At 49.2% G+C, this 22,954-nt stretch overlaps 1 protein-coding gene across 1 annotated transcript in view; it reads right to left on the bottom strand.

Annotated features, from left to right (window-relative positions):
• Positions 1-9,237: 9,237 nt before the first annotated feature.
• Positions 9,238-22,954, bottom strand: part of CXCL12 (C-X-C motif chemokine ligand 12) — a 28,568-nt gene continuing 14,851 nt past the window's right edge. The window contains exon 4 of the mRNA XM_082610033.1: positions 9,238-9,580. Coding sequence (XP_082466159.1) covers positions 9,496-9,580 — 85 coding nt within the window. The 3' untranslated portion in view covers positions 9,238-9,495. The remainder of the gene's footprint in view (positions 9,581-22,954) is intronic.

Here is a 22,954-nt window from a genome sequence, read left to right as displayed (position 1 = left end):
ACACGTCCATGGAGTGCTGCCAGCTGAGCTGAGTCCACCCAGAGCCACAAGGATGGATAACGAAATGATTGTTCCTGCCGCACGCCACTAGATCTGGGGGTGATTTGTTCAGCAACAACGGATAACTACTCTACATGCTTATTTGAAAAGTTAAATGAGACAATGAAAGAGTTTGAGGACAACCTTATACAGTAAGCACACTGAGAGGAGGCGTCTTGTGGTGCGTGCACTCGGCCATCCCCTCAACCTGACCCACATTAAAATTTTAGGTTTTGCCTATATGCCCTCTTCCAAGTTGTCTACTCTGTCACACAGATTAGACCCATGGTACACAAGCCACAGGCTTCTCCCAAAGCTCAGAGCAAGGCAGCAGTTCTCTTGACGGTTGGTCCTACCCAAGACCTAGGACAAATGTGACCTTGACCATCCCCTCTTGTCTCCAGTAAGGAAATACATTCAGAGGCTGTGTGATGGTGCCGGGGCTCTTGGCACAGACATGATCTTCAATCTGTACTTCATCTGGCTCCTTAGATCATTATCGGGAAAATTTACCCTGTCTCTGATCCTAATTCTCAAAGGACCATTGTGGATTTTATAGTGGGCAGGCTGTAAGACATGGACCTACATTCCTTGACACGCTTCCTGTTGAGAAGTGGTCTACACCCCCTCCCCCTGAATCTGGGCTTAACCAACAGAGCATGGAGCAGTGACGCTCTGTGACTTCTGGGGCTCAGCCAGAAAAGGCCCAGATGCTTCAGCCTTCCAATTAGGTCTCTCGGGATTGTCCCTCTTGAGCCCCTAGGTGTTAGGGTTCTCTAGAGAAGCAGAACTAATAGAAACAACAAATAAACAGAACTAATAACATGTTTTAAGGAATTATCTCACCTGATTGTGGAGCCTGGCAAATCCAAAATCGGCAGAGTAAGTGGATAGGCAGGCTGAAGACCCAGGGAAGAGTTGATGTTACAGTCTTGAGTTCCAGGGAAGTCTGGAGGCAGAATTCCCTCTTCCTTGGGAGAGGTTAGTCTTTTTCTCTTAAGGCCTTCACCTGATTGGACGAGGCCCACTCACATTATGGAGGATCATCTGCTTTATTCAAAGTCTACCGATTTAAATGTTAATCTCACCTAAAAAAAACCAAAACCACAACAAAACAAAACGAAACAAAATGCTTCACAGTGACATACAGACAGTGTTTAACCAAATATCTAGGCACTATGGCCGTGTCAGGTTGACACATAAAATTAACCATCACAGGCCCTTTCACTTGGAATCCAGTGGCCAAGAAAGGCTACATGGAAAGGCAAGGCCTTCGTGCTGTGGTTGGCAGTCACAGTGGAGCCTAACCTGCCGGTTGTCTAGCCCGGGTGCCAGACATTGAGAGAAGGCACCTCCAGCTGACTCCAGTTCAGCCCTCAGCTGTGAGCATCACTCCTGGCCATTCAATTCTTTCCAGCTGAGGCCCCCAAGTGCATGGAGGGGAGACCAGTCACCCCCTTCTTCCCTGTTCAAACTCACGAGCCACAGACTCCATGAGCACAGTGAAGTGGTGGTGAAGTGTCTTTATGTCACTGTGTTTGGGATGGTTTGGTAGACAGTAATACATAACTGAGCTACTCACATCATTAGGAGAAATATTCCTACATAGTCCTCAAATATTGCTGAGGGAGGATTTTGTTGGCATGGCTGAAAGCCTATAGCTCCCCAAACAGTACTCATTACACCAAATACTAAGACTTCTCACCTCTTCCTGTCTCATCTTTCTTTGTTTTCCTTCCCCAGAAACATAGCCTTCTCTGAACCAGCTCAAGAAATCTCAATTTTAAAGTATTAACTCCCGAGTTCCCCTCATTTCATCTTCTCGTGTTCCACTGAACCCTCAACAAAAGAAGTCTATAGGATGGATCAGTTTAAAGCTTTAAAAGGAGTCCAGTTATATATAGGCTCTGGAATTTATATTTGATAACTTACTTAGCTGAGGCTACATCGGGGGTTACTCTATTAATAAAAAGAAAAAAAACCATCATAATTACTGGAGTTAGTGAGTGATTCTTTCCATGTACAGGGGCTCTCTTGTGAATTTCACAGTTTCCCTTGAGCTGGCTGCGAGCCACTTGTAATGAAGGACACTGGGAACATACACAAATAATAAAGTTGCTTTGGAGGGAAATGCATTTCTTTAGGAAGGGAAGAGAAAGGAACAGGCTATTTGTTTCCTGGACTCCACCGCCCAGCCCAGACCGGTGTAAAGAGCCATGCCCACTTTTGTTGAGGGGAGGGAACAAGGGGATGGAAAATCTGGCTCTCCACATCCCGCCTGCAGAAGGACTCTAGGCTCATCCTTTCTCTTTAAACTTTTCTGAGCAAGAATGTTTGGAACAATGTCATTAGAACCTTGGTGTATCTCTAAGATATGAAAATGGGATTGCAGTGGGCAACATGGGGCATCCCTTCCACATGGGGCGTAAATGAGTCACAATCCAGCTGAGAGAGACAAGGATGGCTGTCAAATGCATTACATGAAGGGGAATCCTTGATTCCACCTTTTCCCCTGAGGGAGCGGGGAGTCTCAGAGTCCTGCTTTCTAGTCCAAACTCAGCTCTTGGTGCCATTTCTTAAAAGGCACCTAAAAAACTTGAACAGTACGGAAGAGATCCATGGCAATAGTGAAGGAATTAAAAGACACGTCCTAAAGGAAAGAAGGGGACAGAATGCAAGTTAGTCCTCAACAAGACCTGTCGCCCAGGTCTCTCTCATCACCTGCAGACTAGGGGAAGAAGGGTTGAGGTGCCGAAAGGGCATTTGAGACGCTGGTCCACTATAGAAGTTCTGATCAAGACTTTGACCGCGTGTAGATGGGAGGAATTTCAACTGCCTTGGATGAAAGAACCAAGATCCAAAGTTAACTTACCAACCCAGAAATATGTACACAATTTAGCAAGCCCTACTGCAGAGAAAAAGACAGGTGAGAACTTGAAAGCCCTGGACATGCAGCAATCGTTCATCTTAGGGCTGCCTTGAAGGTTACTGAGATCTTGGGGCGTGTAGATCAGCTGCAGCCTTCCGAACGCACACACACTTCTCCTCTGCACTGCTCAGGGACCAGCCCTTTCACCCCACATTTTGGAGACTGTCAGTCTGAAAAGGCAGAGCCCCAGGGGCAGAGGACAGGGCAGCCGTGGGTGCATGGGCAGTTAAGAGTGCCTCCACAGGGTGCCAGCTACATGTGAACCTGGACGTGGCAGCTGCGCAGATCTAGCTTCCCAACCCGACCTGCCACATCTCATTTCTTAGTTAAACTAGCGTAGCTTCAGGGCATAACTTTTCTTGCGTTTAACTTGCTGTACTTTCTTCCAAGGTGGGGCTTGGAAGCATCAAACTAACATAGATTCCTCTGAATTTCCTGTACATTGTTAAGTTGTCCCTGGGGCTCTTTGGGGGAAGAATCCCATGACTTTTTTTAGGGGGTGAGGGGACTCTGAAAGGTTAAAAAATTACATGTCCTATACTTTTAAAAATTAATCAATCTGTTCTTACAGTCAGATTCATACCAACCACTCATCCCGCCCAAAAAGTGGCTTCTTATTACAGGGTCACCTGGAACTTGACAGAACACAGGACGTGCTTTCGAATTTCAATAAACTGGGGAAAGAGAGAACTTGGATTTCGGGGACTTTAAGAAATGACAGGAATCTGCCACGAGCTCTTAATTAGTGTACTGCATGTTGAAGCTCACGATTATACTTAATGACCTCGAGTAATGAATCCAAAGTTTAAAAACACCAAAATTACTTAACTGGCAATAAAGTCAGAGTGCATATTGGAAGAGCAATTATTTATTTCTGCTCTGGAATTCTTTTGAAAGGGTTTGGACATACTGACCTCCCTGGGTGCAAGCTGGTCAGATGGAGTTCCCTGGTGATGATGTCTCTTTAAGGAACATTCATCATGAGCTCTGAGGAATAGCTCCCCTTTTAGTCTGGTTGCTAGGAGAAGGCAGCAGGAACAGCTGGGAGGTCTCCTGAAGTTTGACCACTAGAGGGTGGATATTCCTTTCTGCCCCAAAGCCCGAGAGGGAGACACCGTGGTGCTGCCAGGACATACTTCCCCAAGAGGCTACATCAGCACAAGAGGGTAGGTACTGGCTACACAGGAAAGTCACATGGAAGTGCCTCCAAAAGGAGATGTCATGTGTTATATGATCTTGGCCCTCCACAATGGGCGGGGTTTGAATATGTTGAGAAACAACTCTTTAGGCAGGGGAAAGAGCAAAGGTGAGCATGTGGGGAAGGAGCTCAGAGGAGCCAAACCGGAAGATCTCCAGGGGGCATCCTCCTGGAAAGGGGGCGGGGCGCAGACTGGGAAGGTCTGGAAGGTCAGAGGGAAGGACTTACTATTATGTTCTCCAGCGTTGGGGGGCGCTGTTTAAGTGAGAACCCAAGAGAGCAATGTAGCGATCAGTTGTGGAGTCACCGCAGGCTCCCTGCTTCACCCTGGTGAGCTGTGCCACCTCTAAGCTCAGTCTTCCTCTTATTTATTTATTTATGTATTTATTTATTTTATTTTTTAATTGAAATATAGTTGACCTACAAGAATATGTTAGTTTCAGGTGTACTACATGATGATTTGACATTTGCATACATTATGAAATGATCACCAACATAAGGCTAGTTACCATCTATCCCCATACGAAGTTACAATATTATTAACCATATTTCTTATGCTGTGTATTACATCCCTGTGACTTATTTATTATATAACTGGATGTTTGTACCTCTTAATCCCCTCCACCTATTTTATCTGCTCCCCCATTCCCCTCCCCTCTGGTAAGCACCCATTTGTTCTCTGTATCTATGAGTCTGTTTTTGTTTTGATTTGTTTGTTTTGTTTTTTAGATTCCACATATAAGTGAAATCCCATGGTATTTGTCTTTCTCTGTCTGATTTATTTCACTTAGCATAATATCCTCTAGGTCCATCCATATTGCCATAAATGGCAATATTTTATTTCTATGGATGAATAATATTCCTAGGTGTATATACACATACATATATATATATATATATATATACATATATATACACACCACATCTTCTCTATCCATTTGACTATTGATGGACAATTAGGTTGCTTTCACATCTTGGCAATTGTAAAGCTACAGTGAACACTGGAGTTCATTTCTCTTTTCAGATTAGTGTTTTTGTTTGCTTTGGGTAAATACATAGAAGTGAAATTGTTGGATCATATGGCAGTTCTATTTTCAGGTTTTTGAGGAACCTCCATACTGTTTTCCATAGTGTCTGTACCAATTGACAATCCCACTAATATTGCATGAGGGTTTCAGTTTTCCTCTTGTACAGGGATGGGGGAGAAATAGGGGTACCTGCGTAACGTGGTGACTTTGATGAGCAAGTTAGCCCATGTATGTGCGATGCTTAGCACAGGGCCAGGCACACAGTGGGACATATGTGTACGTGTCAAATATTAAACCTTGGCTTGAGAAAGATTTAGCTCGCCAAATGCATTGGAATGGAGGAAAACTGAAGAGGGGGACAATGAAGATGCTACCGCATAGTACTGTTTGAAGAAGACGAGTTGGGGAGGCAGAGAGGGGACAGGGAGGATGGCAGGGGTGGGGCTCACTGGGCTTCTCAAGGGAGTGATTTCCATTTAGGTGGATGGTGGTGTCTGTTATCAATTTATTCACTCAGTGAACAGCCATTGGTCACCTGCTTCATGCAAAGAACCTAGTAATGTGTGGGGAGGTGGAGGAATACTGCAGAAATACAATTGCTTTCCAAGCAATCCTTCTACTTCTCATTTTTGATGTATTCCTTCTATTTCTGTATATTACTTGATGCTCAGAGGCCAGATTTTAGTAAGTTTGAGGGGTCAATGGGGCCTCAGGCTGGAGGAGGTAATAGAAAATATGAGACTGAATTTTGGAAGTGAAATGAGGACAGAGTGGAGATTTGGGAACGATTTACAGGGAACAATTGGGCTAGATTAGCTCTGTGTGGGAGACTGCGTAGGAAGCAGGGAGAAGAGGGCTGGAGAGACCCGGCAGGGATGGCGCTAAGCTGCCTTTTCTCTCTTCTCCACAAAGAGCACACACTAGAAAACAGAATTTCTGGCGAGACCCGTTTCTGGAAAGAGAGTGCTTTTGACTCGGGTGTTTGCAAGCAGGGGCTCCACAGAAGTTCTAACCTATGAAACTTCATACGTTGATCCCTTCAAAGTACCTCTAGCTTTTCAACGTTCCATTTTGTTTAGTTGGTTTTACTTCAGAGAAATTATGTAATCACTCAGCTCTTCCTTTGCTTCTTCCTCGGTGTCTCACCCTCTCCTTCATTTTTCTCGTCTTATTTTCTTCCGCTTTTCACCCTTTTTCTCCTGTATCCCTAGTCCCTCCCTCTGTCCCCTCTCCTTTTCTCCCCTCCCTTCCCTCCCCCATGGAGATTGAGTCAGGAAGGAGGAAAGTGTCCACGCTTTCCAGTTTGTTTTCCTGCACTGGAGCTGTGGCTTCAAACCAACAGAGAAACTGTTTGGGAGAAAGAGACCTCGGAGGATTCCGCCCTTATCAAAGGCACATCAGCGTCCGGGCAGTGGACTTCCTGTTTACACAGCTCTCCCCCTCTGGGGAGGCTCAGCTGAGCCTGGCCAGCTGTGGCCTGGGCAAGCCGCCTAGCTCCAAAGCCCAGCATCCCACCGGTTGGTGCCGGGCTCAGGCTTGCTGGAAACCCACAGCATCCACACCTGTCCTCCGCCACCAGTGCTCCCCACACCTGAGCGACCTAGGTTTCTGAATACCCACTTCTCCGGCATCCCCAGTCTCTCTCCATCAGGTGCACTGGGGACCTTCACTCTTCAGAAGCCAGGCTGGGACACTTCCTACCTCTATTTCCCTGTTGTGAACTGGTCCACAGGGGGCATGGCTGCCTGGGCTTCTCTGGGCTCTCTGGCCTGGAGCCAGGACCCCCGTGTCTTTAAACTGTAAGGCACTTGGGGAATCATCACCCATCCTCAGCTATTTATTAAACCCCTACTATGTTCTCTTCACTGTCCTAGGGGCCTGGTGACACAGGTGGAAATGAACAGGCTCTCTGCCCTTACACGCTTACGTTCACAGACAATGAGGGAGAAAATGTCAGATGATAAATGGGTTGAGGGCAGTTAGGGTGCAGGCAGGACTGAGGAGGAGAGGGGGTCTGCCTGAGGACCAGAAGAGGGCTCCCTGGAGGGACTTCTTTAAGTTGGGGGTGAAGAGGGGGCGGTGTGGGAAGATGTAGGGGACAGTGCTCCAGGCAAGGGAACCCTAAGTACAAACGTCTTGGTCCTGAGGAGGGAGCAAGTGGGGCTTGGTCAAGGGACAGAGAAATGGTGGGGAGATTGGATCTCAGGAAACAGGTGATGGGGTGCTTTTTGATGAGCACTGGAAGGTAACCAGAGGCAGAGCTTCCTGAGCCTGTGGGTGGACTCTAGAGAGATGCTTGAATTTTATTATAAAGGCACAGAAAAAAAGCATTGAAGAATTTTACTCAGGGAGAAGGGTATGAACAAATTTATATACTTAAAGATCAGTCTGGCAGCTGGAAGCTGTTGGATGCCCAGTAGAGGGTCTGGTGCCATAGAGAACCCCACTGGTGGACACGTGTCCTGCAGCTGGGCCTGGGGTTGCATAGTGGACACCAGGAGCTGAGCCCCGAGCCACGCAGACACTACACCCATGATCTCCGTGATCCTCCCACAGACCTGGGCCATAGATGTGCAGAGGGAGAGTGGCCAGGGAAGGACAGAAACAAGAGTGTGACACAGTCCAGGGAGACCAGCTGTCCTTCGAGTGCCATCCCGAGAGGCTCCCGTGCAAGCCTTTGCTCCCAGCCCATAAGGGTGGGACAAGGAAGTGGCTTCGGTGTTTCAGGCCTGGAGACGTAGAGCTTCAGGGCAACCATTCCTACCTTCACCTCCGATGACCCCCTGATGGACAGGGTCAAACACATAGTGCTTTTTCCACTGAGGCCCTCTGACCATGGAGGAGTGGTTGGATGGACAGAGAGGACAGGGTGCCTTTATAGGGGAATTGTCCCGTGTCCTGTGGGAGCACTGAGCTTGAATCTCATTCAGGAAAAGACTGTTCCCGAACAGCAAACATTTAAGATGGCAGCCCCAAAACCGCACTGAGCCGGACACAGAGCCCTCGCGTGACCGACAGCAAGATGTTTGTCCCAACTGACCACCAGGCTGGCAGCTGGAGTCCTGGGAAACTTACTGGAGGGAAGCTTTCTTCCTCAGACATCAGGTGGTAACACATCTGTGCGTGAAGTGACCTTTGAATGACGGTAGATCCTCAGACTGCGGATCTTCTGCCAACTGTGGCAAAGCCCTTGAGAGGAGGGCTTGCCAGCCCAAGGCAGAGCAAAATGGGCCTCAGGTATTTAGGGACCCTCAGCTGAGGATGTACAGAATAGCGGCTGAAGACCTTGGAGCAGCCCAGGCCAGACTGGGACCAAAAATGCTTCTTGCCACACATGCCATGTGAAAAACTAGAAGTGTGTATATCATCGTCCATCTTACTGTACTCACGATTGCTCAAGGTATGGAATAGCATTTATAATAATTATATGAGAATTATCTCCGTGTTTTGAGGACTTCCTGGGTGCTCATTACGTTAAAGATTGAAAATATATTATCTCATTTAATTCTCTCCACAGCTAATATTCTGCCAATGACAAGGTTGGGGTTTAGAGAAGTTGGGTGACTTCTCTGAGGTCACACAGGCTGGAGCCCAGGTCTGCCTAAGTCCAAAGCCTGGCCTTGTAGCCTCTGAGCTTGATGTAGACCTTGAAATGAATGCGGAGTAAAGTTATAACCTTCTCACTCCAGAGGGTGAATTGAGTTGTTCTCAGCAAATCCTTTTGCATCATCATAATTCGCTGAGTTAAAATCTTCCCCTGGGTATTTTATGCACAGATGCAGGGACCTGGGTCTGTTCTATGTCCCCTTGGGGGTTGAAACCTAGGCCCAGAGTGGGCCAGGTCAGGGAGCAGCTCTCCGCCCCATGCAGCATACTGACTGCTGCCTTTCCTTGCTTCTTCTCTTTGCTGTTTACTTCTTCTACTGTAAAAGTAACATGGGCTTGTTATAAGAAATGCAAACATCATGGAAAAATATAATCTGAAAATGTGAAAGTGAATGTAGCAGTCAGGGTCCCCGCAGAGATGAGACGGCACACTCCAGTTAACGTCATTTCAGGAAAGTTTAATAAAGGAATTCCTTATAAAAGTGCAGGCAGCACACAGAGTCACCTCCCCTGGAGAGGGCGGAGGGGAGGGAGCAGTCACCAGATACAAAGTCAGGGAGCAGGCCTGGACAGAGGGACAGAGTTCCACCTTCCATCAGCAGAAGCGGGCAGGGGCGGGGTGGGGGCGGGGTGGGGTCGGGGGGGAGGTGGGATGACTTGGCTCAAGGCTCCAGGGAATAAACATCCCGTCGTCCTCAGCTCCTGCTGGTGATGCCGGCAGTGGTGTTGGCCAGGTTGGTTCCCAGGGCAGAGGTCAGGCCCAAGAGTGTGGGACTGGGTCTGGAAGGTGACAGAAGATATTCCACACAGTGCCCCAGAATCCCATCCTATAAAGTAACCTCTATTGGCAGCTGTGTCTCTAAATACCATCTTAGCAACTGAGTCCTCGAGACACTCACTAAACCTGGACCGTTCCTCCCAACCAAAGCCCCCGCAGCCCACTGCCCTCAAGTTCTGCAGGGCACTGAGTGAGTAGCATGAGGTCTGCCATATACACTCAGAGAATCCCGCTAATCAAACGAGAGGGAAAGAAATGAATGAAGAGGAAGAGGGAGCAGCAACACAGAGGCTGGGTCCACAGTGACGGGCTGAGAAGAGGAGGAGGAGGATGTCCATGGCTGAAGGCAGCAGATGGGCAGGACACCTGCCCCAACAAGGCTGCAGGGCTGGCCCTGCCTCTGCCTCCGGACACCCCTCCCACTTCCACGTGCCACTCTCTCCCCGCAAGCCCTGAAAGCTTCCTGTGCAACCCGGTGAGGTATAGGCAAAAGCAGGTATAATGAGGCATGGGGGCCCAGAGGCTGTGTGAAGCTATTAGAGAGTTTGATTTCGTTTTCAAACAATCCCTGGGGCTTTGTCTTTTCCCCAAGGCAAAGCATCCCAGGTCCAGAGCACAGGCTCGCTGTCAGCCTGTGGTCCTGGACCTGCAGCGCCACATCCCCTGGGACCCGTTAGAAATGCACCTGTTTAGGGGCTACCCAGGCCTGCTGAGTCAGAAGCTCTGAGGTGTTGCCAAGAAATGCGTCCTAAGAAGCCCTCTGATCACCTCTCAAACTTGAGCACCTCTGGTCTACAGCAGTGATTTCCCACCATGAGTTTCCCTAAGAGTAAATGAAAGTACTGCCACCTGGTTCCCAATCCCCAACTCTGATTTTGTTGGTCACAGTCTGGGAATTGTGGTCCTAACGTGCAGCTCGGGCTGAGCCCCTGGCCTGGGCCTTCCCCCAGGAGGACTCTGTTGCCTCTAGGCTTGCTCTTCCTATCTCTTTGCTTTCCTGTATTTCTTTTACTAAATCCTCTTCTTGGATTTGCCTTCTCTTTTTTTCATCTACTCACTGAAAACAAGTTAGGGTGATAATCGTCTTTCCAAACATGCGCTGCCAAAAAAAAGTGCCTAAACAAGATAGATCCTTGTGAGCAAATCCTCTGGGGGTTTTGCACAGTATGTTAAACATAATATATTCGATTTTTCCTAATGCTTCAGCCTGTAGTCTTGGGGACTTACAGTGTTCCATATGAAACTTGCCAAATGATTTTTTTTAAATAAAATGAATATTGCAGTTTATGTTAATGTATTAACATACATTACAAATGTAACCACATGAAAGTTTTTGGAGAAATATTAACTTACCACATTATTCAAATTATGTCAATTTGACCAATGTAAAACCCTCAGGGTATGTAAGCAACAGCAACAAAAAAGGTACTGCTTTGTAAATAGTTAACAGGAGACAGCTTTGCTGCCTTCCTTCTTGGGATAGTAGGTCAGGCTTTGGCTAAAGAGAAGGTAAACAAACTTGGACTTGGCTGTGTGACGGGAGAAAACTGCCAGAGAGACAAGACCGAAGAATGCCAGCTGCCCGCAGAGGCTGTCCTACCAGAGACAGCTGGGGTGCGGTGTGGAGGAGAGTGCCTGGTGGGGCTGGCAACCAGGGGGAGGACAGACCCACACCCAGACACGTGAACAAGGGAGTGAAGATGATGTGGAGATCTGTGCGTTGTGAGGGAAACAGGGTGGAGCAGAAATGGTTATCACGGAGGCATCTTGGTGGAGGGGAGGGTCCAGCTGAAGGATCAATAGAGCCATGGTGTGGAAGGTCTGGGAAGAGGCTTGGGCAAAAGAAAGATGCATTTGAGGACCCTGGAGAGATGGTGTGATTGAGGATGGGGAAGGGAAGTGGGGTTGCAGAGGGGAGCTGTGGGAATTTCTTGGAGGGTTTCAAATAAAGGATGTTAAGATCCACGCAGAGCATTTTTATTTAGTGCCTACAATGAATTCACACTTTCTTGAGCACACAGGGAACCCCAAAGCAAGGTGAGGCTGATCTTTCTTCTCCAGAATCTAACACGTTGCTACCTTTGAGGTACTTTTCATTCTTCTGTGAGGAAAGACACTGAATCCAAAATCCTAAAAGCCTCAAGACCATGTGAGGCTCTCCTCACATTGTTTAAAATTAATTGTTTAATATTATTTTGTAAATTATGTTTTCCTTCCATCCATTTCCATTTTTGCTTGGTTTTTCCCTCCAGGCTCTTCTGAAATCGCTGCATCTCTTTTCTCATCATGGATGACACCCACCGGCCACGTCCAGGGAATCAGGTAACCTCTTTTGTGTCTCCTTCTGGATGCTGGGAAGTGCAAAGGTCCAAAAACATGCCTTCCCTTGTCCTAAGCATCGGGGGCATACCCAAAGAGTCACAAATCAGGCTGGAGTTACTCCCAAAGGCTGGCAGCAGCTCCCTGACTCATTCAGTTTGGGGTTGGCTGGGTCCCTGAGATGGGATTTCTCATACGTGTCTTTCATTCCAGCCACAATTCCAAGCCCTAACCTGCCAAAGATGCCTTCTTCTGTCTTTTGTTTCACTTTGATAGTGAATTGTGTGAACATGTGAGTGAAAACAGTGGGAAAGTTGCATTTAGTTGCTGGAAACTTCACAAGGTTGTTCCACTTTGATCTGATTCCTGTAAAACAGCCCACGGTGTGTGTTGGGAGAAGAGATGCAAGTCATTTCCAAGCTGCCTTGGGCATTCTGTACATGTTTCTAAGCAACTTCTGGGTGGAGACCAGTTTGAGCGGTGAGTGGCTTAGGTTGAGGGGACGAGGTGGAGGACTCTGTCTGCCTGTCTTATTTTACTTGGAAACCATTTTTAATTAAAAAAATTTTTTTGCATAGGAGGCCATCTGGCTGCTCTGAGAAAGGATCTGTAACACTGGCATGAGGTGGTGCTGGGGTCCCCTGGCAGGACAGCTGGTGAAATGAAATTGCTGAAGCTGGAGCAGTTGGGAGTGAAGGATGAAAGTTGGGGATTTGAACTCCCAAGAATACATATGTTCAGCACTGTGAAGATCTGTGGTTTGTGAACCCTCAGCAAAATTAAGCAATGGTAAAATCCAGATAAAAGTATTTCAGTTCACAGACAAAGGAGCAAAAATGATTTTCAAACCACATCCTCATTAGCAGACTTATAATCAGATGTGCCATGTGTGCTGAAATGTCACAGGGATGGGCAACTCTTTCTGGGTCCAGCCCAGAGCACAGTTGTCCCAACGCTTCCAGAGCTGCGGGTCAGGGAGCTGCAGCCAGTGGCAATTACATAACCTCAGTTGTTTGTTTAAATATTTTCTTCAGCAAGTAATTAAAATTTCTTGCTATGAGTGAGTGGTGGACCCAAGATGGAGACTTAGGAGCTGGAAATTCCCATGAAATTGGGCAGAGCTGGTGACTCTTCATGATGGACACAGGGGAACAGGGCCCAAAGCCCTGGATGAGTGGGAAATCTTGGAGAAGGGCTGAGCTAGGAGCTGGGGTTCCTGAGGATGGGGTGAGACTAGAGACAGAGAGCAGCATGGGGATGAGGAAGGGAAGGGAAGCAACAGGCTGAGCCCAGGGTGGGTGGACTGTGGGCCTGTGTACCCTAAGGCCAAGGACAGAGCCTAATCACCTGAATCTGAAAAAATTCCTGAATCCTGGCTTCATGAGAACATCCTGCCCTGGGTACTTCATATATCCCAGGCCACCCCAGGAGGAGCTCACTGGGAGACAGCCCTAGGGAAAAAGCTGAAGGGGGGGTGGGGTGGGCTTTAACCCTTTATCCTAGCCTGGTCTCCAGCAAAGGAACAACCTCAACACAGACAGCTGAGGGGATAAACGTCACCAAGAGCCCCTGGCACTTCATAAAGATATGGTTTGATTACAAATGGAGGACATAGGAGGCAGCCCTGAAAAATGAAAGAGTCTCACGTTGGCAGCGTTGAGGGGCAAAGACAGGGAGGGGAACCCCAGCTCAGCACTGCACTCCCTGGAACCCAATATATCAAGCTGCAAAGCCCCCATTGCTAGCCTTCAAACCCACACCATGCAGAGATGGGATGGATCTGGTCCGCGTCTGCCACTGATCCTGCGTGGCCCTGAGCAAGTCACTCCCTTTCTCCCAGGTTGAATGAGGTCGCAGATCTAGAGCAGCCAGCCCTGTGTGGCATGTAATCAGCACGTGGGGAACATTAGCGGGCATCATTTTTGTCCTTATTATTCCTGTTATTCTTTATCAACCTCTACCTTGGCTCCCTCCATGCCACCTGCTCAGGGCAAGGTCTAACTCCCCCCTTTTCCAACCCAAGAATGCATTTCTTTCACCCACACTCCTGAGCCCATGGCTGCGCATGGCTGCGGGTATGTCAGTCAATAGGGTCACGTCCAGGAGACACTTCTGCATACCTTGCATGTGCAGACCCCATGAGAGTCACAATCACGTCACCCCTCTATCCCAGGGCAGCCCCCAGCTAAGTGGATGGTGAAAGAGTGTCCACTGCTTTTTAGGTTCAAAGTGCCTCCCTCCTGTCATCATAACCCCTCCCCACCCCAGCACCTCCCTTTCATTCCTTCATGGCTGATGGTTACTTCTGAGACACACAGGAAGGAGGACTAACTGGTGATACAGATGGTGCAATAAAACATGTGGAGACTCAAGGTTCTGTTACTTTTACACACGTGGCTTGGGAAAGTGCTTAACTTGACTTTTCTGATATGCAAAATAGGAACACCATCTCCCTTGCAGTGAGCACCCATTAGTGTGTGTTGTGTGCCGGGCACAAGGATGATGCAATGAAGGCAACGTTAGTACCTTCCCTGCACTCAGGCGCCTGCCCTGCCCACCTCCAGGGCAATCCAGGGTTGTCTCTTTTCCCGTCTCTGTGAGCTCCAGATGAGGAACCACAGACAAGGAGACCAGGGCTCAGGGAGGTACAGAGGCTTCCCTGGGTCCCCAGTGTGGTCTGGGACAGGTGGGCATTGACTGTGGGTCCAGTGACTCTTCAAAAGCTCTGTGGATTGTGATGTCTCCTCTTCCTGGGCCAGCCGCCCTATCTTGTACCTGGCCTCTGGGGAGAATGAGGGGCCCAAGGCTGGGCCAGGGATTCAGATACCCTAGAAAGCAGCTCTGGTTTGGGCGAGCAGAGGAGATGAGGGCCAGGGAAGGAAGTGGGACAGGGACCTGAGGCTTGTTCAGGCTTTCCTGAAGGGAAGGGAGGAGAAAGAGGGGAAAGAGGGCCGGGAGAAGCAGGCATGAGCTTAGCAGAGTCCATAAACTCATTCATCCTTTGATAAGGCGGCCATATAATTTATCATTCAAACTAGGACATTCTGAGAGAGAAAGGGCACTATTAGTGATTTTGTTGGGCCAATAGGCAGACACTGGGACTGTTTGGGCACATCAGGGGCCAGGATCACTCCATTTTGAAAGACCCTGAAAGGGCATTTTAACAGCATCACCGATACTCTTTATTGCCCAGGGGACTACTCCCTCTGGCTTCGTTCTTTGGGAATCTTGAGGTTCAGGCCCTACCCTCTCTGGAACCCAGGCTCCAGGCTCTTGCTCCTTGGGCTTCCTGAGTACAGACTTGTACTCAAGTACAAGTCAAGTACAAGCTTGGGGAGGTCAGTTGGGGTCCCCTTTGGAACTGGACTCCCTGGAAAGGCATAATGATGGGGATCTGGCTCCTGCCCCCCTGCCACTTGAGTACATGGGCCAGAAAAGTACCCTGTGGGTTAGATCTGATTTTGCTATTCTAGAGAAGCCTACAGCTCTTTAGGAAAGAAAAAAAAAAAAGTAAGTAGCCATTTGATGCATACTGTTATTATTACTGCATCCTCATTGTAGAAACATAAGAATCTTTTTAACTCATTAAATCAAGGAAATCTAGTGCTATCCTCTAACTTCTTTCCTTCTACTCAGGGAGGGTGAGACACATTCATCACTGGGTTGTATGTACACAAGACCAGTACACTTTTGACCACTGTCTACAATAAAAATTGCATTGGACGTTATGAAACATACACACACACATACCCACACAAGTGTGAATTATTCTTCCCTTTAGTAAGTGTGACATAGTCCCATATTTTCCAATTTATTCTCTTCTTTTCTATTCAGTGCTATTTCATTTTTAAAAATTGCTGCTTCTGACAGGCTATACTGACTTCACAGCCAGAGTTTGCCTAGCATTTCTTCTAAATGGATTCTCATTTGGGGTCTGGAAATACGCTTGGGCCATATAGGGCAGAAGGGATCTGAAACCCGGCAGCCCTTGCGCACCGCCTCTGCCTGGGGCCCCACTTTGCAAACAGTAAGGACGGGTTGTCTGGTGCACTGGAGCCAAAATGCCCAGGATCAGATCTGCCCTCTCCACGTCCCAGCTCTGAGGCATGAAGGCTCCATGGCCGCCCCGGACCTTGGTGCCTGTGTCCATCACATGGGAGAGGGCTGGTCTCTCGTGGGATTGTTGGGAGGACAAGAAGACCATGCCTAGAAAGTACTGCTATGGGCCTGGCAGGTACAGGCTGCACCAGAAATGTCAGCAGGGTGGAAAGCACCTGACCAAGGTGTTTGTTTTCCCCCACTGGGAACTCTGTCCCGCCTGCATAAGGAAACGCGTGGTGAATGCATTAGCCTCTGGTTCCCCTTGGCCTCCTGAGCAGGGGGCAGGCCTTGGCTGGGCAGGTGATCTATCAGGGGAAGAAATGGAAAGAGCTGGTCCCTCACAGGCCTCATTCCTAGGTGCCAAGGACTCGGCTTGGTGCTGGGGGTTCCCACAGTGGCCAGAAGGACAGTCCCCTCCCCCAAAGCTCAGGAATGCTCAGAATGGTTGTTTCCTCACGGCCTACAAGCCTGTGTGACCTGGGTTGATGTTCCCATGTTCAGGAAAATGCCTGGGAAGAGGCCAGGACAAGGTGAGAGCCTGTGGCTGCATCTGGGGCCTTCTAGGCTGACAGGTCACCCCTTCCCCTGAGCAACTTCTACAGCTGCAGTGCAGTGCTTGGTTGCTGCTCGGGAAAGCTGAGCACAGTCCCTGCTGCCACCCACCTTCCTGAGCTCTCAGCCCCTGGCCTTACCTCCTCCTGGGCCTGGCTGCCAGCATCTGCCTTCAGGCCAAGCCAGCAGCATCCAGGTACCTGGAGCCCTCCACTTGGGAAGGGCAGTGGGAAAGACACGGGTACCCCTAGAAATGAGGCAGGGAATCCTGATGGCTATGGAGGTTGGAACCCCTCCAGTCTGTCACTTCCCACTCGTGTCCATCTGTGGTCACACAGCCTCAGTTTCCTGTAGCTGATCCCTGTAGATTGTTCTTTTCTGCTCAGTATTTCTGGAATCATACTCCTCTAGGGCTCTTGCTGGGCCCTAAGGTCTGGCCAGCCACCCACTGCCTGTGATGAAGCACCAGCAGCAGAGATCTCGTCCCTGGGGACCTGTACTGGCTGTGGCTGTCCTCCCCATGAGCCCCCGGCTGTAGAGCCAAGGCCAACTGGACCCCAGCCCAGCACTCACCGCCCCTGTGGTCTGCACAGGGAGTGTGTGCAGATCCCCACAGGGGGGAGGAACGCTCAGAAGGAGGGGCCTCTGGGGAAAGGGATGATTCTTTAATCTGGACTCACAGGAAATGAACCACTATAGTTCTTCATGTGATGGGGACTTCAAGGGGAAGGGTCAGGCACAGGGGATTCTAGAGAAGGGTCATGTGTGTGACCACTGACATATGGACAGTAGAGGAAGATGAACTGGATCCAAGTAATGACTTACCAGTGTGACCTTGGGTGCATGAATGAACGCACAGCCTTGCAAGCATTGCTATCTTTATTTTAGAGACGAGCAAAGAAAACATCCAATATGTTAGCACCCTGTTGATTTATCAGGCAGTCATTCAAAAAATATTTCTTTAGTACCTTCTATGTACCAGCCGCAAAGAATAATTAGTGAGTGAAACAGACCAAGCCCCTCTCTTCCTGCGTGGTATTAAACCTCTCCTGTGGGGAAGCAGTCCGCAAGCAAGTAAACAGGGCAGGTGATGCTGTGGACAGGAAAAAGCAGGATAAGGTGCCAGGGCACATGCAGCTGAGGAGCTGTTGTACAGGATCGGGGGTCTGCAAAGGCTTTTCTGACAAGGTGAGGGCGATCAGAGACAGAAGGAAGGGAGGGGGTAAACCATGTGGTTTCTAGGCAGAGACCACCAAGTGCAAAGGTCCTCTGCCAGGCGGAGTCCTGGCCTGTTCAAGGGAGAGGAGGCCAGCGTGGCCAGAGTAGAGAGAGGTGACATCAGAGAGATGACAGGGGCCCACAGGTGTAAGCCTTTGTTGGCCACTGGAGGGTCTGAGTAGGGGTGACATCACCATGCCCGGCCACCCTTGCAACTGTTGAGAGGACCCTGCAGGACATGACGGAGGGCCAGCTTAGGGGTTAGTGTAAGGATTCCAAGAGGAGATGACTGTGGCTTGGATCAGATGGTAGCATGGTGATTGGGTTCTGGATATATTTTGAAGGGAACTAATTGGGTTTGGTAATGGTTTAGCTGAGGGCTGTACGATAATACAATAAATCAAAGATAACTAAAAGGTTTTGGCCTGAGCAACTGGAAGAAATAGAGTTGTTATTTGCAGAAATCAGGATGAGCAGGTTGGGGGAAAATTGGGAATGAACAGTTTCATTTTGCATATGGTAAATTTCAGAGGAGGAGCTGAGTTTACAAGGTGAGAGTCCAGGAGAGAGATCACTGGTTTCCTTAACCTTCACATGGAGTTCAAGGCCAAGAGAGTGAGTGAGTTCACCTGGTGCTTAAGAAGAGCATCTGAGGACTGAGTCCCGGGGTGTTCCTGTCTGGATGATGTCTGGAGGATGAGAAGGATGCAGCAAAGAGACACGAGAAGGCATGAAGCCGAAGAAACAGTCAGGAGTGGTCTCCTGAGAGCCAACCAGAAAACGTGTTTCCAGGAGGGTGTTCCACGATGCCCAGTGATGCCAAGAGACTGAAGAAGCTGAGGACTGATAACCGACCATTCGATTTCCCAACAGGGCTCAATGACGCCCTAGACAAAGAGCAGCTCTAGTGGAGTGAGTGGTAGGGTGGGCTCAGGAAAGATAAAAGAGAGAGGGGGAGAGGAGGTGGACATAGGAAATACAGGCAACTCTTCTGAGGACTTTTGTGTGATAAGAGACAGAAATACTGTAGAAGTTGTAGGGGGACCTAGGGGTAGAAGATACAGTATAGAGGCTGTTTTTATTTTTGCTTTGTTTTGCTTTCCAAGGGAGCTATCATAGCATGTTGGCATGATGGAGACAGTGAAAGATTGATGGTGTAGGAGACGGGGGAAGTTAGGAGAAATGTTCTTTTGCAGGTGAGAAGCACTGGGCACCACTCCCAGGTGACAGCAGTGACAGTGGGTACAGGATGGACAGACAGTGGATGAGAGGGGAAGCTCAAGGAAATGCCCTTCTAACCTCTTCCTTTTATTCTGACATAGAAGCCAGACCATCAGCTGGGAGTGTGGAGGGAGAGGGGGATGAAGATTTAAAGGGAGAGGAAAGTGTGGAATCAGCACCAGGAGAAGTAGGAGAAGTGGATCAGGGAAGTGTGGTAGCATCCGGGCAGCACTAAGGACCCACTTCTGGTGAGTGTCAGGAATTTAAAGAGACCGGATGGCGGGGATGTACTTTGTTCTCTGAGCTCCAGTCAGCTACAGAGGTGCAGGCAGGCGCCCTGTGGACTGAGTTAGATTGAACTGGGGATGGGTCATACAGCAATCCGCAGCTACTCGCTTTCACTACAAATCCAAGGCTCCTCCCACCCATAAGCACCCCTTGCCATTCTACTCTCCCCCCTCCATCTAGGGCTTCACTCTGTTTTGTTTCTGTTTGGTTTCATGGACCAAGAGGTAGCTGCAATTCATTTGCTCTAAAATGAGTGTTAACTTCTGGAAACTTAGCAGAACAACCTCCTTGGAATTTGAGATGAGCTCCAGTCCCAGGTAGGAACAGCAGGGCTTGGTTGTGGCTTGCCCGGGAAGCTGCTGCTAGGGTCTGTTGATGCCTCACAACCCGAGGACATCAGCTCACATATCAAATGTTTGTTAAACACCCACTATGACAAGCACTCTTCACCGCAGAGCTCCCCCATCCCCAACAGGACATTACAGAGCCTGCAGCCCAGCAGGGGATGCCCTGGGGATGGATGCACTTGAGAATCCATTGTCCCAGTTTGTTCTCATTGGACACCTAGGCTGTGGGTGGACTGCAGCCTCCCCTCCACACATCTGGGGTTGGGCTAGAGCTCTCCACAGGCTGATGGTTCAGCCATCTCACCATAATTTATGCTGGGCAGGTTGGGTTGGTGCTCTTCAGGGAAGGAAGAGCATCTTGGTCCTAAACAGAATCTGTGTACTTTTTTATGGGGGAAGGGGCTTAGGGGATGCTTCTGGGTCATTTATCAGTCTTAACAAGGTAGCAAGCACAGGCCTGAGGGGTCTTTCCTTGGAGTTCAAGCTGAAGCCAGGGACAAACCCCAGAAAAGACCCCTGGGGAGGCTGGGGAGGAGGTAGGGAGGTCTCCAAAATGATTCCTTGTGCAAGTGCGAGCCCATGTCCAGAGCCTCATTGCTCCCCACCTGCCTTGCCCCCTATGCCTGTCTAACTGCCTCCAATGATGGTTATTTGGGTGTAATTAGCAGAAATCCTCATCCTAGCTCTTGAGAGGGATTTATCTGGAACACACAGAAGCCGAGGACAGGGAGTGTGGCTGGACCTCCCTGTCTACTTCTCACCTGCATCTAGGGCCTCCTGCCCTCTCACCCCCCTGCTCTCTCTGAATCTGTTTCATCCAGTTGTAGCTCCCTCTACGTCTCTCTCTCTTCAGCTACCCACACTAGCGAGAACAAGGCTCTCAGTTGTAGGCACAGAGAAACCCAGAGAACCCGATGAAGTGTGAATCACAACTCTGCACTCCTGGGGCAGAAAACTGGACCGAGCAGCCAGGGTCAGATGTCTAAACCATGAAGTCAGCTGTACCGAGGGCACCCCTTTATCATGTTTCCCAGCTGTCAGGACCCCATCCGCATGGGGGGCCCAGCCCTTCTCAGCCGCCCTCGTGCAGTTTGTGCCTTATGCAATGGTGCAGCAGCGGAGTGAGGGGCTGAAATCCAGCTCTCTCTCTGCCCTCATGCTGGGCTTCCCATGGGAGCTGCGCCCCTGGCAAAATAAGCTACCATTTCTAACTCACAGCAGGACACCACGTGGGCTCACAAGGGCAGTCCTCATGGGTCAGTAGATACTCCCCTCCCTGGAAATAATCTACTTCTCTCAGGTCTCAGCTTCAGCAGCATTTCTTTTTTTTTTTTTTTTTTTTTGTGGTACGCGGGCATCTCACTGTTGTGGCCTCCCCCGTTGCGGAGCACAGGCTCCGGACGCGCAGGCTCAGCGGCCATGGCTCACGGGCGCAGCCACTCCGCGGCATGTGGGATCCTCTCAGACCGGGGCACGAACCCGTGTCCCCTGCATCGGCAGGCGGACTCTCAACAACTGCACCACCAGGGAAGCCCAGCACTTCTTTTAAGGAGCCCTCGATGGTGCTCTAAGCTTCCTTGACCCCTGGATGCACCCTGCCCTACATTACCAAGCTTTACGAAAATGTTCACTTAATTGCGAGACAGTCCCCCAGACTACAGGCTCCCTGAAGTCAGGGGGCACACCAGCTTGCTCACCACAGTATCCATACTACCCACCTAGTACCGGGCCTGGCGTGGCAGGTATTGTTGGCTGGCTAAATGAGGGCCATCAGCTGTGTAAAGCATGATGGGACATGGATTCAGTTATTTATTATTATTTTTTTTAATACAACATCATTCTGAAGAGTCAACATCATTCCGTGGAATTAATCCAGAGGTTAGGTTGTGAGTTCCTGGTGCCAGGATAGTGGTGGGACATGCTGGGAGCAGCACTGCACAGGCACCGGGACACCTACAAGACCCAACCAACAGACTTTTCCCCATCTGTTGGCTAAGCCGGTGAAGCTCAACTTTTAAGATCACTTTGAGCTCCAGCTGGTATCAGAGCTTTGCTGAGGGTCTAAGCAGAGGCAGGCAGGATCTTATCCCAACACTGTAGACCCCGGGGAGCAGTGGGGTGAGAGAGAGGGAGCAAAATGGCTTCCACGCACAGGATCCCAGTCTAATCCTCACAACTCTTGGTGATTCTAAGCTCCAGCATTATATGGGGAGACTTGAGAGTCAGGCAAGGGTCTCAAGTCACACAGTGAGCAGAGAGAAGACCAGGATTCAAGCACTGGCCTGCTAATCCTCAATCCCACGCCTGTCCCAGGACGCCACGCTGCCTCTTGACATGGTCTCTCTAATCCTCCCTTCTTCTTCCAGTTCATCTGCAACTTGGTAACCACATTGCAGTCACCCTAGAAATACCCAGGATGCACTGAGCACAAGGGTGACGCAGTCACATCTGGGCATGTGGGCAAGAGGGTCTGGAGGATGGAACAATCTGGATTTAGGCATTTTGGGGCTTTTGTGCTGGCCTCTCCTTTCCAGCATGGTTGACTGGATCAGAGGGAATGTGGTGGAAAGTGTGCAAGGCTGACTGACCTCTGTGAGGACAGAACCCTGTCTGTTGGGCTCAGCCCCTGTTCCCAGTATTCAGGACACCACTGGCTGAATCAGCATCTGGCTTCCAGCAGAGGCCCCGGTGCAGGACAGAAAATACAAAAGGTGCTGGGTGTTTGGCCATGCCTTCAGGGACGGGGCCTCTGTTGCCTTCTACTAAGCCTGAGAAGTACAGAGTGGAAGTTTCCTTCCCCACGGCTGACAGGCAAACACCCAGGCCCTTGCACAAAACTATCCCTTCTGGAGTAGCGGGCTGGCTCGCTTTTAAGAAGGGATTCCAGCAAAACCAAGGACATTCAGAGAAAAGGGAGAGCCTTTCTCCCTGCTAAGGACACAGACTAGGAGACGCAAGTCTGTCCCCAGCATTCTTGCCTATGATGAGTATAATTACAATGGCCTGTTTTGCACTGACTATTGCAGCTAGAATTACATAACCCCTCCGTGTTGGGTCTGAGGAAGAAAAACCAAGTCTGGAGAGTTCCAAATGGTAACACTAATTTCAAACCGTTGGCTGCTACATTTGAGTACATGTCTTTATTAGGAAAATTATAAGTGCGTATACATCTTTTCATTGATATGACTTCAAAGTAGAAACTGTTGTTTCTCAAAAGGAGTTGTTACTTGTTTAAAAAAAAAAAGCACACTGCATATAGAAAGCTGCCTTCTCCTGGACCATTTTCACATTATGTGGGAGATGCAATTTAAACAATACAAAATACAGTAT

The sequence above is a fragment of the Mesoplodon mirus genome (genome assembly GCF_964341445.2).
Source record: "Mesoplodon mirus genome assembly, chromosome: 2".
NCBI lineage: Eukaryota > Metazoa > Chordata > Mammalia > Artiodactyla > Ziphiidae > Mesoplodon > Mesoplodon mirus.
The sequence above is the reverse complement of the archived record's forward strand: the minus strand, read 5'-3'. Positions and strand labels throughout refer to the sequence as shown.